Raw genomic sequence first — 17410 nt, 5'->3', positions numbered from 1 at the left:
TTTAAACATATTCTGTATACTCACTCTCTCGTGGAAACAAAAGCCAGTCTTACTCTTTTATGAGCCTTTAATATTTCAAAGTCTAGCTCTTCACCTTAACCTATATATTTTTGTAAGTCTGGGATAATTTCTGATGGTTTCTTTAAATTCTGAAAAGTAATTTATTTATGCACCCTGATTAAAATTCATATTTACCGGAAAGCCATGAAAGAAAGTCAGTTCAGTTTGCGTTATTTATAGCCTGACAGTTCTCTTTATGCTGTCTTAATATTTTGTGTGTTTAATATTTTAGCTCAACATTTTGTTTAGAGCCAAATTCCCATTTCAGTGAGTTCTTTTCAATATATAGTAAAATGATTGCTACAAGTAATATAAAGAGATGGAATAGCAAACTAAGGCCACACAGCTCTACCAAAGACACTACTATAGCTAAGCAGTGTCCGAATTCTAATGTAGTCAGATGTTGATGGCAAATAGACACCTACCCTTTCTTAGAAAGGAATTAATTTTCAAAAGCGATGCTTACCATGGTCACTGAATAGCAGCTGTTTCCATTTCTGTCTTTCTATTTCTGAAGCTTTAAATCCCAGTACAGATTTCAATTCTTGTAACACCCTCTTAGATTCCTGTCTCTCTCGTTCTTGTCTCTCTCTTTCTTCCTGGGAAAAGCAGTAAAAATCTTCCCTTTTGTATTCGTTCTCCGTGTCTGAATAATCAACATATGCTTCCAATTCCTAAAGAAAGAAAGAAAGAAAAAAAATTTTGATCTTCACTGTCAGTGTAGACCCTGTCCTACAATCTGATGCATGATCAAGTGATCTCAACAGAAGCCAACCACAGTAATAGGATGGAGCCCTGTTTGAGCAGAGCCCGGGGATCTGACACTGCTCTCAGTTATATTTGTATAATTTTGGAGCAAGTCCACTCACTGAAAGTTAACATTACTGCATTCACCTAGGATTTACTTTCATACACAAGTGTGATCAAGTGATATACCTTGAAAATGGGAGTCCATTTCCCCATAATTACAGGTGGAAATAAGCAATGCCGATGCGGTGTTTTGTTTTTTTTTTAAATTTACACTGTAAGCAATTCTTCCTCAGTCAGGCACCTTGCTAATTTAACTTATGTAAATCCTTATTAAGAGGATGTTGAGAATAGCAAACTCCTCCTCCAATTTTAACTATATTGGCTTACAAGCATGAAAAAACAGAGCTCCATTTATGTTATAACAGCCAGCCAGTAAAGTTATTAGTCCCAGCTCTTTGATATGGAAAAAAATCTAGAGAGAATACATGTGGGGTAGACTTGGGAGAAGGCGAGGGAGGGACAGGGCAGAGCATGGGTGTTCAATCCACTTTCAGAATGCATCTGCCACTCAGTTCTGGGATGGAGGAGGCCAGCCTCTCTTCAAGACAGCCCAACCATCGCACATGAGTTCCCCAAGCACCACAAAACTGTTCTGTGTCACAGCCTGTTTTAGGTATCCAAAAATGCAGAGATTACTCAAACTGGAGGCAGGCTGGTTTGTTCTGGAGCTTGTCACTTTTGCAGCTGTGTCAGTTCATCCCACAATATGCAAGTAAGACTCTATTTTAAATACCGCCTTTTAGCAATTCACATTTTTTTCTATATTACCCTGACTTGTGTTGCTGCTCTCCTTTTGTCACTTTTTTCTAATGATATATATGAGAAGAAGTAAATGCTAGTGCTCTTTTTTCCAGGATGGGCAATACCTCCCCATGGAACAGCAAAAGGAATACACATAATTTTTGTCTCTAAGTCAAATTATGAAATGGCACTGGCTACCTACTTGATCTGTCTCGGCAAGACAAGAAGGTCACTGCACAAGCAACTGAAAAAGGAATGGATACCGCAAACAAGCCCCAATTATTATTTTAAACGGTCCTATTTTTTTTTTACCTGCTCTTCAGGGATTGGATCTTTGTTTTCTATGTATATGGCAGCTTGTGTTAAAGGTACTGTAGTATGCTGTAGGTTGTCACAGGAAACTTCAAGTTTGCCTTTAGGGGGAAAGAAGAAAAGGGATTAAAAAAAAAGAAAAAGATTGAGTGTTGAATGATGTTTTTGACTCACTCAGGCAGGGTCCAGGCATTTTCATTAGGCAGGATTGGCACGCACAAAAAAAATGGTGAGAAGGCTGGTTAGAATATATTGAAACACTGTGTTAGAGAGCACTTAAATAACTTAGCTATTTTGGTATAAGCTGGGTCTGATGAAACTCATCTTGAAATACTTCAGCTAACAAATCTCAAAATTTTTATAGACTTTGAAAACCTGCAGATGGCAAGAAAAATTGGTAAAACCAGGAAAGAGACTTGGTGCCCAAGTTTAAAAAGAGAAGTAAAATAGTAAAATTATAGGCAAATCAGCTTCAAATCATTGAAAAATATTGGAAGAAATAATCAAGCAAAATTTACAGGGAGCTATTTGGAAGGTAGCAAGGAGATAAGTGACAGCCGGTGTGGGTTTGCTGAGAATAGAAGATGTCAAATCACTCCAATTTCATTTTCCAATGCAGTAACAGGTCTTATGAATAGAAAGAAACCGAAGACGTTCTGCATTTTGTTTTCAGCATGGCTTTTGACACGGTGTCATGACATACATCATAGCCAGGAGAAGTTGCTATTAGCTGCATAGAACAGTCTCTTGGACAATCAGAGTGTAGTTACCATTTTCAGACAAGAACAATATATTGAGTGAGGATTTGTCTTAAGTCCAATACTCTTTAATATTTCCAATGGGTGAAAGAAAAGTGTTTCAGCTCATTAAATCTGCTAACATTGGGATAATCTGCAAGGATACTGAAGGGCACAATTAGAATCGAAAAGAATACTGGAAAATCAGAGATACAGCTCAGGAAGAACTGGATTTCAGATACAGCAGTTTGGTGACAGTGGCTGCCAATTTTTGTGCTTTGGAATAGTCAAATGCACAAATATACGACAACTGACTGGGCAGCACCACTGAGAAAAAGATGTGAGGAGCCTAGTAGTCAACTATACCCTGCTGCAAGCAAAAAGCCAAACCACATACTAGCACATATAAACAACAGCACTGACTGTTAGACACATGAAATTACATTTCTACTCTGGCACTGATCAGGCTGTGGATGGAACATAGTGCCCAGTCTGGGGCTCCTTCATTCAATAATATTGTGGACCAACTAGAGGGAGTCCGGAGGAAAACAGTGGAAATGACCAGAGGACTAAATAAAGTATAGTCGTCAGGGAAGAGCTGAAGGATAGAGAGTCACGTAGAGAAGATAGAAAGAAACATATTAACTGCCTTCAAAAATGTAAGAGCTATAAAGAGCAAATGGATTTCCATTGTGGGTGAATCAAAAGTACCGCTTTTAAATTGCAGCAAGAGATATTTATATTCAGTAATAACTTTCTACTGGCAATGGAGTTAAGTGCTGGAATAGATGCCTGGAAATACTGTAGAATGTCTCTAAAGAGAAGTTTTTAGGAACAGGTAAACATTTACTCACAAACCCTAATTTACCCTTGAGAAGGGGAATGGGCTAGATGACCTCACCAAGCCCCACCTAACCCTATTTTCAATTTCTAATCTGTATATTGAATACTTAGGGATGGTATTCTGAAAGTAGGCAGTTCACATTAGTGACAATTTTAGTGGTGCTCAGTTACCTGCTTTTGCAAACAGGACAAATATGTAATTCCCTAGTTGCCTGGGCTAAGCTAAAGATTTGACATTCCAGAAGTATCTAAATGCAAAGTTTAAAAGAAAGGTGAAGCATGTAGTGAAATTTGAAGTAAGTGGAAAATTGACATGAGATATTTATTTTATAAATATCAAGCCCCCTTGTCCATTGCATAACTTCTGCCTTGTAATACAAACATTTTAATAATGACAGCAACAATAGAAATATGCTCCTGAAGGTATAAAGACAAATTTGGAAGAGTATATGGAAGTTACCAATGAAAAGCTTGCCTTCCCAAATCAGAGGAGTAAACCAGCTGCTCTAACATGTACAGACTGCTCTGTTTGCCACCTACAGGGGATGATGCCATTGCTAAGGATATGCTTCAAGATCATGAATACACAGTGTTTAACTGAAACTGCTGCTGCTTTAGTTCCTCTCCAGTGGATCAAAGGACTGCAAGATCCAGGAGCTCGCAGCAGAGTACTATGGCCTTGCTCTTACAGATATCTAAAAAAGTTGTATACATTTGCAAAGATAGAGACAGTTTAAAAGGAAAAAGGATGGAATTTAAACAGTTTGAGGGATATTATTTCAAAGATCATTAAAACAACACTGTAACTAGCCATAAAGGGTATTCCATTCTGTAAAATTAGCAGCAGATTACTACATGCTTAACTTGTCGAGGCCTTAAGTGGTAAATCAGTTTTATCAGTGATGAAAAAAGGTGAAAGACTAAAGAGAAGACAGCTGAAAGTCTAGAATCAACTGATGTTGGAAATGAGCAAAGATCTCCATGTAGATCAATGATAGGTAAGTCTATCACTGCCCAATGAATTTAAGTAGAGGTGAATTCCCCTCAAGGTGCTAAAGCCCCACTTGCTCTCAGGTTCTGTTCTGTATCTGACAGGATCAGTGACTAATGGCACTGGTTCTAGAAATACACCACGTCCTGTAAACAAAGAAGCCAAACGGCATTCACTAAAGTAAGCAAATACTATAATACATGCTAGTATCACCACCCGTGAAAGGCTGATGGGAGTGTATGAATGTTCAATCAGTTGGACTTAAAGGCTTTGCTTTGACAGAGTTTGACGCCATGAACTATTTAACGTAGCTGTAAGAAACCGGCTTTGACACAGAATGATTTAGGGCAAGCAGCATGCAGTGCTTGCTGAAGGAGACTCATCTGTTTATACAGAAAACAATTAAAGATACGCAAAACTGCTCTGAAAATAAGTGATAGGCAGCTACGTAGGATACCACAACTAGGAGAGCCCATAGTTCAAAACAGCTCCTTAGTGGCTGGAAGCCTTCAACTCCTGGTTCAACAACAGCACTCTGATGCTGGACGGACCAATGAGTTGCCAGTTTCTTCCTCTCCGCGGAGCAACACTGGCCCTTTGCTGCTGCAGCTGCTGAGCTGACTTCTACTTCTCACAGAAGGAAACCTTCCCGTGCTGAGAGCAGTAGGAACCAAGAAGGACAAGCAAAGATACATTTTTGCTCACTATATAAACATGGTAAGAACGAAACCCAAGCAAACAGTGAATTTAAATACTGGATACATTTTGTATTTATAGATGAAGAAGCAAAAAAGACTTATTCTGTTTAAATACTAAGGCACAATTATGAGATACTGCTATTTAACAAATATATACAGCTTTTATGTAATGAAATATTTTCTCTCAAAATTGGGTCTAAGCCATCAGAAACAGCTCCTTCTTCAACAGTGTTCATAACTGACATGGAAAACGGTATTCCCACTGCTCTACTGGTTGAACTAGTTAGTTGAACTAAACATCTATTGCAGCAAAAGTGCTGGGCATCCACTTAGACACAATTCTACTACCATGGGGTTCTCGCTACAGCTCTTGTCAAAAGATTCCTTTGGTTTTGGATAATAGTGCATAAAGACAAAAGAAAGATGTGCTTAGCTGCTATATTATTTCAGCAGGAAGGTATCTTCTTCCAAAGAGCCTTCAGGAAGCATTGAAAAAACCCCAAGGAATTTAATGAAGTAATTCACATAATCATGACTGACAGACCAGCTGTTAAGTTTTGTAGAAAGACAGCAGAAGAATTAGACTTGATTTCATGCACAGCTTGAAAAGGTCAACTCACAGAAGCTGGACTGCTTAGAAATATATCAGGAAAGTCAAATGTAGTCAGATAAAAATAGTTTTCAATGACTAACATAATTTAAAAGTAGCTCCTGTGGAGTAATTCAGTAAACTTGTTGCAAAATAGAGAATCAACCCCAGCACATTTCCAGGAAAATCATTGGGCAAAAGTGAAAGTGAAGGATTTTTTATTTTTTATTTCCCACGCAATCCCTCCCTTCTAGATCAGACACTAGGTTATTTTTGTACTGAACTTTAAAAGGAAGCAAGTTATAATAAAAGTGCCTGCTGTGAAATTTATACACAAAGTAAAAATAAAACAAAAATAACTAAAAATACTATGGCGTGCAGTCTAGAAAGAACATTTAAGGAAAGGGGAAAAAAAAGATCAGTGGAACTGCTGGTTGTGGAGGGCATCAACAAAACACAATAGGCTAGCACATGCAAATGGATCAGACTACATCTAATATCCTCATAGGTTGTTTTATGCAGCACTGAGAGGGAAGTTGAAAGACTAGACTATCAGGCAAAGTACACACAAATTTGGTTATACCGTGTCTGGACCTGCATGGAGCCTGCATTAGGCCTCCCAGTGCTCCCAGCTCTGATGTAAGCATGAACAAGGTCAGCTTGCATGCCTCTAGGCCCACAGCGATATTCATCCATCTACAGGATATCCCACCCATATATCATTAAGAGCTCAGCTAACTACAAATTTGGATTTCTGTAGGTAACGTGCTGATACCCCAAGTCATAATTTTCCTAATGCAGTGTCCATTACCAGCATTTTTCAGATGCTGGGCTGTGCCTTCCTAGGACAGTAAAAAAGCTCCTGGAAAAAAGAAAGATTAGAAATTATAGGTTCAACTCCATGTCAGGAGAGCCTAAGTTCACTTCCATTATTTAAGGTAGTTGTGATTCACAAGGAGAACAGCATGGGCAGTACAGGTCACTAAGGAGAGGCACATAAGGCAAAACGTTGGGATATGCTGCTCAGTGTGACTTTTAAGCACACAGAAGATTAGCTCACTCTCTGAGAGAGCAGGTAAACGGGTATTATATGCTCAATACATCCTCTACAATTTAAAATGTTCCAGGAAATGTCATTGTCAAGAAAGTTTCATGACAACGTCATTGTCATTTCAATTAACTATGTAATTTTTATGCAGTAGATAAATGAAAATCTCAGGGAGGATTCATCAAAATCCTACCCCTTCACATGTGATTCACCAATCAAAGGCAAAAAGCTACTATCGGTCTACACCTGGAAATGTAACAATCTGAATCCACAGGTCTAACAGACTGAGTTAACACGTGTACGTTTTTTGCTGAAACAAAAGCTTCAAGGTCATCACAATGAAAAAGTTTGACATATGTATATAGTTTTTCAAAGTGTATGGTTGTAAGACCTTCTTCAGCTAAAATTCTGATACACAGGCTGAACGCTGTCTTTGATCCATTTGAGCATTCCATCTCTAAAGTGCACCCCATTAGTTGCCAAATTAATTTCTCACATTTACCTTTTTTATTTGGGTTTCTTCCACTCATTTTTTCCACCTGAGAAATGGCTTCTTCCCAGCAGCTGTTGCTTGCCTGGATATGAGGCTGAATAAACTTTAGTTTTTGTTCCAGAACCTGATGGGCTTCTGTTGTCAACTCAGGTGTCTCCTTAGTGCTAACAAGTTTTTCAAGTTCATCCTCAAGAATTATTACCCTAAGTGATGAGCAGATGAACAGAAATAAGTAATAATAAATATTTGACTTCACCATTCCTTCAAGTATTTCATTTAATATCCTGTTATTTTCTTCATGTTTTAAGGCTCTAACTCAGCCAACTCCTCAAACATGCCCCAACATTTTAAAAATAAGATCCTTTTCTCGACATCAAGATACATTGCTCACCTGCATTCGTTAGAGCAATTCTTACATGTAAGATTAAAGGAGTAGGACAGTTTCAACTATTTCACCAAGGCAGTGACAAATCTTTAAAAATATTTACTAGGTGGATGCTACAAGCTGAACTTTCTTATAAAGCATTTGGTATGTTGCAAAATCAATGAAAGATAAGTATGTTTTCAGATTTTTTCAAGGCAGTGACAAAAGCGAGGCAAGATCTTAATGCACTGCTTAGCTTTGAATTTTCACCAGATACTTAAAGAATAACCAGGAAACAATATCAGATTCCATACTGAACCAAGGATCTTTGACCCCATACTATGTGAAGATATGCCTATGGCTCCAATGACTATACGTATCCACCTTTTTTGTTTTTAATCTGGGATACAAGCTGACAACCCAAAGAACTCAAGTCTGAAGCCTTCTTCCTACAGGCATATTTACACATATTTACACATATTTATTTACACATATTCATGTGTAAACTTACTCATTGAGCAGTGCCTTGAGATGAAGCTGCAAGCTGCGTACCGCTGTCTGAAGACTGTTCAGCTCTCTTGACTTCTGCTTTGTTCTGGTTGGCCGTTCAAAACCCGGCTGATGCTGAGTTTCAAAGTACCGATAAAACTCATAGCTTCGCTTAAGCTCCTCTAAGCAGGCAGCATGTGTATGAGGTAGGCCTTGAGTCACATCAGACAAGATATGATGAGGCAGCCGTTCAGGGGAGACCAAGGGCTTGGGGGATGCGTTGGCTGGGGAGAGGAGCAGCAACAGCCTCCTGAAGAATTCTGAACTCTGCCCTACCCAGAGCTGAAAGAGGACCTGCAAAACAGGGTAGGGTTAGCTCTGTGCACCTGGGAAGACAGCCAGCCTCCAAAGTAAATGTACAGATACACCATGGGAAAACATTCCTCGGCCAGCAACAGGAACTTTGAAAAACTGCAAAAATCCGCTGAATGTTTTTGAAGGGTATCCCAGACCATGTGAGGTTCAGATCTTGTGAACCTTAGGTGACTGTTAATTCCGCGATGAAGGATATTATATGCAATTATGCTCAGAAGGTTGTCAGAGGCCTAAAAACTCATATTGTCATCAGCAGTTTCATTATTTGCTATAATCTCCACATACCCTACAGCTCATAAAGGGCTGCCAAAATTCCAGTGGCAGCGAAGATCTTTTTTCCTTTATAATGCCAAGCTATCATTTCTATGATCTACTAACTACTGCTTTGCCCCATGCTCAACCTTGAAACACGAGTCTAATTGCACTGTACTTCAATAAAAAACATTCTACATCTGAAGAAAGCTGAGCTAACTTAATTATTTTTTCAGCCAAAGTCAGAATTTTCACTATTATCACTAAGGAGGGAAAGGCTTGTAAGAAATGAATCGATTCACAATGTTATATATGGTATAAAAGAGGTCAGTCCATCTGAAACCCACAATTTCAATTTCTTGAGAACTTTCATTTCCAATGAAATGAACTGTTTTCTCCGTTTAGAGAAGACTCTTGGCTCGGTAGACCATGACAGAACAGTAGCATCTTATATCTCGCAAATGAAAAGGAAAGGTTATGACATTTTTCTCTGCAATACTGGCCCTTATTAAAAGGGATCAACTGTAGGTGACTATGAGGTGTAGTCTGAAATCTGTTCTCAAGCATTCCAGACCGAGGAAGACAAAGTAATTACTCATCATGCTTTTTTCCACCCCCGTCAGCTACAGAACAGGTCTAACAATTTACTTGTTCTGAGATTTTGGATCTACAGGATTTGAAATAATATATTTACATCTTTGTACTCATACTACTATGGACAAGTAGCAGCTTTTTCCAGTGTGCAAACAATCAAGAGCAAAACATTCAGAATAGTAACACAAAAATTTAAATGCCTTCAGATAGATGTGGTCTGATATACCCCAAGTGTATATAAAAAATACTTGGATGCAAACTGATAAAATATTCCAAAAGAAAAAAAAAATTCTCAATTTACAAAAGATGGCTATGAGAAGAAAGAACACAGAATGATATGAAATCAATTTTGGGCACACATGCAAGACTGTGATTTGGCTGGGTGCTAAAATAAAAAGCAAACAAATGGGCAGCAATCACCCAAATGTTCCTGAAGGTGTGGTGCTCTGGATAGACAGTCAAGAGCTCATGCTATAATAAGCACAAAAGACGACCAACCCCTTCCACCAGACATAAGGCAGAAGCAGTGAAAAAGTAGCACACAAAAGTAGTGGACTTCAGGAACTGATAATAATAATCCAAAACCTACCTGAAAAAAGGCACGATGATGAGAGAAAAGGAAATTCCAGATGTATGTAGGGTTGCAAATAGCTTCCTCTGCCAATGACTTCTGATGATTTTTACTGACACTTAAACTTCACCCAAAACATCCAACTGGCTCTCCTCAGCTTGAATCGGTATTTTTTCTTAAGTCATAAATTTTCACTCTTTAAATTGGTTTAGTTCAAGGACAAGGTAGCCAAAAGACATAGGCTACATTTGTCATTTGGCCTAGACCTGGGCTTGAATGAAAATATGGACAAGTAGCAGCTTTTTCCAGTGTGCAAACAATCAAGAGCAAAACATTCAGAATAGTAACACAAAAATTTAAATGCCTTCAGATAGATGTGGTCTGATATACCCCAAGTGTATATAAAAAATACTTGGATGCAAACTGATAAAATATTCCAAAAGAAAAAAAAATTTCTCAATTTACAAAAGATGGTTATGAGAAGAAAGAACACAGAATGATATGAAATCAATTTTGGGCACACATGCAAGACTGTGATTTGGCTGGGTGCTAAAATAAAAAGCAAACAAATGGGCAGCAATCACCCAAATGTTCCTGAAGGTGTGGTGCTCTGGATAGACAGTCAAGAGCTCATGCTATAATAAGCACAAAAGACGACCAACCCCTTCCACCAGACATAAGGCAGAAGCAGTGAAAAAGTAGCACACAAAAGTAGTGGACTTCAGGAACTGATAATAATAATAATCCAAAACCTACCTGAAAAAAGGCACGATGATGAGAGAAAAGGAAATTCCAGATGTATGTAGGGTTGCAAATAGCTTCCTCTGCCAATGACTTCTGATGATTTTTACTGACACTTAAACTTCACCCAAAACATCCAACTGGCTCTCCTCAGCTTGAATCGGTATTTTTTCTTAAGGCATAAATTTTCACTCTTTAAATTGGTTTAGTTCAAGGACAAGGTAGCCAAAAGACATAGGCTACATTTGTCATTTGGCCTAGACCTGGGCTTGAATGAAAATTAAAATATTAACTAAATCTGTATACACGTCTGTATTCTACCTGCATCTTAATATAAAGACAAGTTCTCTCAAATTAAAAAAAACCCTGAAGAGGACTGCACATAAATCCAGGGCTGGCAACGCAAATATGTCCCAAGGTTATCGAAGTATATCTATTTTATTATCTATGGAGGAATCTGCTTAAGACTGATTTATGTTAACTTAGCTTGGTTCAACTACACCACACCCAGCCTACATCACTGTCTGTTATGAGTTAACGTAACCTGAAATTTACTAGTTGTGAGCTTAACTGTACCCAGAAAGCATCCCAACCAGTTTAACTAAAATGGATTTCAGTTAAATTACTGCAAACTGCAGGTAAACAAAGACTTAGCTTACAAGCTTGGGCACCTCTAACTGGCTTCTTGTGCTTAAAAAGAAGCGGGTAAATAAGTGGGCTTGCATGGTTGCAATTAAAACTTCAGCTAATGAAAAGGCAAGAAAAAAATCCCAAAAGCTTACATCTGATGTAGCTCTTAGCTTATGACTAATTAGACAAAGCCTCAGAGCTTAGCAATCACTATTACTGGTAACATTTACCGTCAGAACAAAAGAAGTCAAGGTCTAGGAATTAAGTGAATAAAATGCAACAAAAGCCAACCCCACAGAAACACAGAAGTCACATAATAACGGAATTTTCCATTAAAAAAATAATGTTAAAAGGGAACTGCCTTGGCAGAAAACCACTAGAGTGTAGAAGGCTTGCATTCAAATTAGATCTTCTTTCCAATTGCAAACATTGACTCATGCAAATTAAAAATACCTAACATCTCAAAACAAAATAGATAAAAAGGCCGTTATATGGTTGTCATTCTGTTCAGTTAAATGTTTTTCAAAGATCAAAGAACCGCACTGGCTCACGGCAGCAGGGGTCCAAGCTTATGATTTCTACTCACCAGTTTAACCAAATGCAGCTATTCCCTTTGGCAATTACAACTAATTTATATCTTCTGACCTCTCTTTTTATTCAAGTCAAGAGATTAGCTAAAAAAGATGTAAGTACAAATCTGGAAATTATTTTATTCAGCTGGGATCAAGTGAAATCAGAGAGCAAAAAATCATGTTTAAGAAGGAGATTGATCAAGCTGATTATGAAACACTGACTCGAATTTACATGATTTGCAGAAAAAAAGCCTAATGTTGTATTGTGCAACTTCTCTTCAACTACATGCAAAAAGAAATCACCTAAATGCCAGTAAATGTAGAAACACATGATATGAGACTGATTACATCTCCCCCTCAGTTGACTGTGTTACTACAGGCTAGTACGTACAAGCCACAGGGCTTCATGACAACTGAAAGAGATTTTCAGCAGGAGCCTGCATGGATGCCTATGTCCTTCTAGGAGAGGTTACCTTGAGCGCAGGCAAGCTGAAGCCATCGGTTAGATTGTGTGCCTCCTCTTCAGAGACCTGCTCTTCGCTCAGTCCCAGACCCAGCTCCTTAAAGGGGACTACACAGATGTAGCTGGTCACGTTGTCACTCTCTGAGTTCAGAGGGTAGGTTTAGCTGGAGTTAAGGTGGTTAACAAAGCAACTTTTGCATTAAACACACAGAAAAGGAAAAAACACCTAATAACATTTCTTCTTTCTGGCAATTTGTATGAAGCACATACATTCCACCCAAATCCACCTGAATCCTGTTTAATCGAACGTTTTGCAAGCCTTATTCAGAGCACAAGTTTTAAAGGCTCTTAGAAGGATGAGAGATAATACATTGACAAAACACCTACGTCTAAATACAAACACATAAAAAGAAACAAAACAGACCGATGAAAAATCCCTGCATCCCTTTCAAGTGAGGAAACTATCTTATCTTTAAATATTAAGTTTCCAAGCAGTAGCTCATGTCAATCTTAAACCAGAAATCACATATTTAACAGAGGAAAGAGGAGAACAATTGTGCAATTTTAAGTTTCAAAGGTAGCCTACGTTATAGACCAAACTCAGGATGATGGGAATTCCCTGCGAGTTCTGCCTGTGGAGAGACCGCTCAGAGATCTCTACAATAACTGCTCTTTGACATTTCAGATAGTACTGTGAAGAACAGGAGTTCCCCGATTGTCATACCATTAATTTTATTGATGACATCGCTGTAAAGCCACCATGATCTTGGCAGGAACAGCGGTGAACTGTTATCTATCAACACTATTCAGCACATTTAAATTCTGAGTAGGAAAATGTACATTTCCAGTCCTCAGAAATGCTTAAAAAGTAGGAAGCAAGCACAACATAACCGATACCAGAAGACAGATAAAAATAATTCATAGACTAGGCAGCGTTTACTTTAAAATAGCATTAATTTTAGGCTAACCTCATGCTGGGGAAGGGGGAGGAGGAACAGATCAAGATTTCTGCACATTTTGGATAGTAACCCAGTCACAAAATAGTAAAATTTGCTTTAAAACAGAAACATACAACTTATGGTCATAAGCACATTTGTTCCACAGAAATATATATAGAAGAAGATATTTGTAAAGCATTCATGAAAATAAGGCCTTAATTTAAACTATGGTTTCTTTCATTTATATTTCAATTTACAAACTGAATGCTCTCATCTCTTGGGGCACATAAAGCTGATTAGAAGCACTTGTCTCTTGTCCAACTAGTATGTTTTCTGGGGAAGTTACAAGTTCCACCCGCTTTCACTCCCAAATTTTCCACGTGCTAAATTCTCACGGGATTGAACTTGTAAAAGTGATTTGCTCAAGAAAATTTTTACCACTTGAGAAGAAGAACATTGCATTAAAAAAAAAATATTCTGCATCCCAGGAAACAGCAATGCAAAATGTCCAGGCTCTAAACAAACAAACACATTTCTCCCTAATTTCTCCCCAAAGTCCAGGAAGAAAGCAGTCTATTAAGTGTTCAGACAAAAATCTGCAATGGAATTTAATTAGGAACAGAATATTATTGTTGCCACCAACAGCTGCCTCACATAAACGGTGTCTATTCTAAGTTAACCTGACAGCATGCCCAGCAGATGGAGCACATGGGATGAGGATGGTGAGTCCATCAGAGATTGAAAAGTCTGGTCAAAACCCTTCAGGACCAGTTATCTCAGAGACTAATTATACTCCTTGTTAATCTTTTCCCGCAACAAGACATTTCCAACAGCATGAACACCATAAAAAGCAGTCTGGACACACATGAATTTCTAAGCCATGCTAAAAAAAAATTCCAGGCAACATCTCAAATGAGTGGTTTGATCAAAGGAGCCACTTATCAATACTATGTCTCAGCTAAGGATTCCCCGTGGACTCCCGCACCTCCGGCCTCGCCTGGCTCTATTGCAGCCCTCCCACTCCCATTTCTATGTGACAGATGAAAGCAGAGAACTGATCCCATGCCCCCATTAGCTTCCTAAGGACTAAACCTTTAGAAAGTTTAAAGACATACACACAAACATATACGTATACACGAATACACTTCCTTCATGCACTTTGCTCTAAAAGGCAAGTATTTTTAGTGCTAATGTTTTTGAGTGAGCGAGCGGCTGTGTGGTGCTCAGTTGCCGACTGAGGTTAAACCACGACACTATGAAAGCCAAAATACAGTAACTAACCTTAGGTTAGTTTAATTTTTCTGTGTCTTTGTGAAAATATTTCATTCCTCTGTTTAACTTACATTCCTTATTAGCTTGGAAGAAGAGAAGGCAAAGCTACTTAATAATAAACTGTCAAGTCCAGAATAAAATATCTGTACAGTGAATGTCTAACCTCTGTCAGGAGGCCAATTTATTTACCTATAGAAAAGCAAGAACACTAATGTACCCCTGTACGTAACAGTTTTAATAGTCATACTTTGCTCTTCAAAAGCACATTCCCAGCTAAAGATCTAACAGGAGGGCCTCACAATATCCCTGTGAAATCCAAGCTGCTCTTTTATAGAATTCTCACCTGCTCACCAGGTGGGAAGGGATGAGCTAAGCATGTGATGAACTGGCTGGTCAAGGAGGAAACATCGCACTGAAAAATGCCCAAGTATCTTTACTCAGACCTTCCAGCATCGGATTTCTGATTTAGGCTTTTATGAACCAAAGAGGGTACTACTTTTTGTTCAGCTTACTGTTTTCTTGTGTGAGCTTTCTCTTTCCCAAGTTAAAAGGTATGTGTTTTTCTAACATTGCATGATGCAGTAACTAAATTTTTACAGAGGAGAAGGAACAATTTTTTACTAGATTTACTAGAGGAAATTTGCAAGTTTCCCTGTGTGCTCAGTGCATCTCAAAGACATAGAATGCATTTTATGTCCATTCCACCTTAATGGGGTAAGATATCATTCAGTTCAAAGTACTGCCATCCAATGTCTGTTTTTATAACACTGTTTATGCCTTGCCATCAGAGAACGACACCTTACACTTACAACAAAATTAAAGTTTTTTCAGTTTATATGGTCCAATGCCCAGGTCCCACCTATCAATATAGTTCAATGGAAACGGAGTATCACACGATCTTGCACCAGCTGAGGATGAGACTATTAACGTCATCCAGTAACATAAGCTACAAAATTTCCTCCATCCAGCTTGCATATAATTAAATCAGTGAATAAACCATAGAGTCCCATGACGCAGAACCCACAAGGCTCTTAAGTATAAAAATATTAAGCAACTAGCACGCTGACTGAAGTATTGCCTGAGTTATTACACAATTCAATGGAACATAGTGCAGATTTGTTGCGCTAGTAGTGACTGGTTGTCCTGGTTTCAGCTGGGATAGAGTCAAGTTTCTTCCTAGTAGCTGGTACAGTGCTGTGTTTTGGATTTAGGACGAGAATAATGTTGATAACACACCAATGTTTTAGTTGTTGCTAAGCAGTGTTTATACTAAGTCAAGGACTTTTCAGCTCCCCGTGCTCTACCGACTGAGAAGGCTGGAGGTGCACAAGAAGCTGGGAGGGGGCACAGCCAGGACAGCTGACCCAAACTGGCCGAAGGGACATTCCATACCATGTGACGTCATGCTCAGTACATAAACTGGGGAAAGCTGGCGGGGGGGGCCGCTGCTCGGGGACTGACTGAGCGTTGGTCGGTGAGTGGTTGCATCACCTCATTTTTTTTTTTCCTCCCGGGGTTTTGTTCCTCTCTCTCTCGTTGTTTTACTTTCCATTACAATTTATTATTGTTGTTGTTGTTATTATTATTATCATCTTATTATTTCAAGTATTAAACTGTTCTTACCTCAACCCATGAGTTTTCTTACTTTTGCTTTTCCGATTCTCTCCCCTCATCCCATGGGGAGGCAGGGGGAGGGTGAGCGAGCAGCTGTCTGGTGCTCGGTTGCGACTGGGGTTAAACCATGACACTGGTCTGCGCAATATCCTCTAAATACTTAACCCAAAATGCCTAATTTCTAGTTTAAGCTTTCAGCCATTTCATCCTGCTACACCCTTATCTTCCAGATTAAAAGAGAAATACTCTTCTCTTTTCTCCCTTCTGACTTTTTCTTCTATGATTTTGAGCAACGTACTCTTGCCGATATGAACAAATCAGAATAAGAACGGCATGAGAAAATGCTGAATTGTTTCTGCAAGTACCCAACTGTCCCTTCATGTAAAATGTAAGGAATATGACTTTCCACCCCATTAAATCACTGGTCCACCAAGTTTGATACAAACGCCTGGTATAAGGCTAAAGTATAATTGCATTTTTTTTCTATTTTACATGGGAACAAATTTTAATTAAGACAGTATTAATTTATTCTACTCACTGAAGGCAGCTGTCTAGCTAAAAGCCACAAGCAAGTACTGCTAAACTTCTAGTTTTATTGAAGTAATGATAACGTATCAAGTTTATGCAATTTGTATCACCATGAATAAAACTGTGAATTAAGATTTTTAATTCTCTGTAACAGGTTCCTCCGACAGATCTCCCTCTAACACATTTGAGACATACATTAACATAAAAACCTGATTTGCTGCAGATATTTTGGTAGGAGAAATACTGATGGCTATAAAATCTGTATTTAATTCAGATGTTTATACTTATTTATTTTTACTTAGTTGTTGTGGTTTAACCTCAGTCAGCAACTGAGTTCCACACAGCCGCTTGCTCACTCCTCCCTGCGCCCCCCCGGTGGGATGGGGGAGAGAATTGGAAGAGTACAAGTGAGAAAAACTCGTGGGTTGAGATAAAAACAGTTTAATAATGGAAATAAAATAATAATAACAATAATAATCATGTTCCACACAGCCGCTTGCTCACTCCTCCCTGCGCCCCCCCGGGGGGATGGGGGAGAGAATTGGAAGAGTACAAGTGAGAAAAACTCGTGGGTTGAGATAAAAACAGTTTAATAATGGAAATAAAATAATAATAACAATAATAATCATGATATAATAATAACAATAATAATAATACACAAAGCAAGTGATGCACAGTACAATTG

General features: G+C 38.5%; 1 protein-coding gene across 1 annotated transcript in view; it reads right to left on the bottom strand.

Moving 5' to 3' along the window:
* The window catches only part of VEZT (vezatin, adherens junctions transmembrane protein), a 47324-nt gene that overhangs the window by 4717 nt on the left and 25197 nt on the right, over positions 1–17410 (bottom strand). The window contains exons 6-10 of the mRNA XM_019474038.1: positions 12384–12531; positions 8198–8529; positions 7332–7525; positions 1924–2024; positions 527–734 (exon numbers count right to left, since the gene is read on the bottom strand). Of these exons, the coding sequence (XP_019329583.1) occupies positions 527–734; positions 1924–2024; positions 7332–7525; positions 8198–8529; positions 12384–12531 (983 nt within the window). The remainder of the gene's footprint in view (positions 1–526; positions 735–1923; positions 2025–7331; positions 7526–8197; positions 8530–12383; positions 12532–17410) is intronic.

Source organism: Aptenodytes forsteri, unplaced genomic scaffold (genome assembly GCF_000699145.1).
Source record: "Aptenodytes forsteri isolate BGI_AS27 unplaced genomic scaffold, ASM69914v1 Scaffold360, whole genome shotgun sequence".
NCBI classification, from domain to species: domain Eukaryota; kingdom Metazoa; phylum Chordata; class Aves; order Sphenisciformes; family Spheniscidae; genus Aptenodytes; species Aptenodytes forsteri.
This window is presented reverse-complemented; position numbering and strand designations above follow the sequence as displayed.